This window comes from Emiliania huxleyi (genome assembly GCF_000372725.1).
Source record: "Emiliania huxleyi CCMP1516 chromosome Unknown EMIHUscaffold_189, whole genome shotgun sequence".
Taxonomy (NCBI): domain Eukaryota; phylum Haptophyta; order Isochrysidales; family Noelaerhabdaceae; genus Emiliania; species Emiliania huxleyi.
Window position 1 is genome coordinate 27,326 of NW_005200701.1, and position 1,240 is coordinate 28,565.

Here is a 1,240-nt window from a genome sequence, read left to right on the forward strand (position 1 = left end):
TAAAGCTTGAGCAGGGTCCGTCAATATTGGTGACAAGCTGGCTGCACCATTTGTTCAATTCAGCCATGGCGTCTGACCTCCCTGACGCGTAAAGGGTCGGACAATCGAGGGGCGATGGCGGCGGCGGCGTGGGCGGTGGTAGCCAGGGCGGAGGCGGCGAGGGCGGGGAAGGGCTCGGCGGCGGGCTGGGTGGAGGCGGTGAAGGCGGCGGCGGCGGCGAGGGCGGCGGCGGCGAGGGCGGCGGCGGGCTCGGGGGCTCTGGCACCGAGCTGCTCAGGCCCCGCGGTCTGAGCCGCGGTGAGGCGGGCAGGTGCGAGGCCAGATCCTGCGGCAATTCAGACTGTTGCCTTGGAGAAGGTTCCGTAGAGCTCTGCCGAACACCCCGGAGCGGAGAGGACTTCGCACCAACACCCCGCTGGACTGCCGGTTGTGGATCCGTGGGAGACGCGGCCGCTTTGCCGACGAGCTGGGCGAAGGCCACTCGGGCGAGAGCGGCGGTTGGGTTCAGCGAGGCGAATGTCCCGAGCAACACGGTGGCACCGGCGCCGACACCCATCTCGATCAGCTTCCAAACATGCCCAGCAGCGGCATGGGACCAAATAGACGCCTCCATTGCGATGGGGGCGCTGGTAGACGCGGCCGCCGTAAGGACGATGGCGCAGGTGCCAGAGCGGGCGCACAGCGGGCAGAGGAGCTTGCGGTCGTAACCGTGTGGGCCTTCCAAGCCGGCGTAGAGGACGACGCCCTCGTCCCACGCACACACGGAGCCACCCTCGAGCGATGACTCGCTCCACTGGTTGTCCTCGCAGGTGTCCGCGCAGCCGCCGCCGCCGCGGCAGCCGGAAAGGGCGGAGCGGGTCTTGTGCGGCCCGCCGGGGCAGCTGCGGTTGTCGTCGATCCTCGGATAAGGACCGCCCTTGGCGGCCAATACCGCAAGCAGGACGATCATGCGCTGCGTGGGAAGGTCCAACCGATTTCGTGACAGCGCTGACAAGCCCTCGACCAACCCCCAGAGACCTCGCTGCGGCTCGTTTTTTCTCATACCACCCCGCGTCCCGTTCTTGAAAAAGTGGGGTAGACCACGGAATCTGGGTTGGTTGGGTGGGTTGGGTGGGTGGGTGGGTGGGTGCGGCCCCAACGGTGGCGGGGCCCGCCGAGCCTCCGGGCCAGCCCGGGAAAAGGTTGTGTGTTTTTGGTTGTCCCCGCATCGGAAGCCCGCCGGCTCAAAACCCCCCCCGAA

The 1,240-nt window shown here is 67.9% G+C and overlaps 1 protein-coding gene across 1 annotated transcript; it reads right to left on the reverse strand.

The window, feature by feature from the left end:
* Window positions 1-335: 335 nt before the first annotated feature.
* On the reverse strand, window positions 336-1,042 carry EMIHUDRAFT_233148 (hypothetical protein; the record flags this gene model as incomplete). Its single annotated transcript, XM_005782569.1, has 2 exons — window positions 336-370; window positions 406-1,042. 2 exons carry the CDS (start codon window positions 1,040-1,042, stop codon window positions 336-338), a joined length of 672 nt encoding a protein of 223 aa, XP_005782626.1.
* Between the last annotated feature and the right edge of the window lie 198 nt (window positions 1,043-1,240).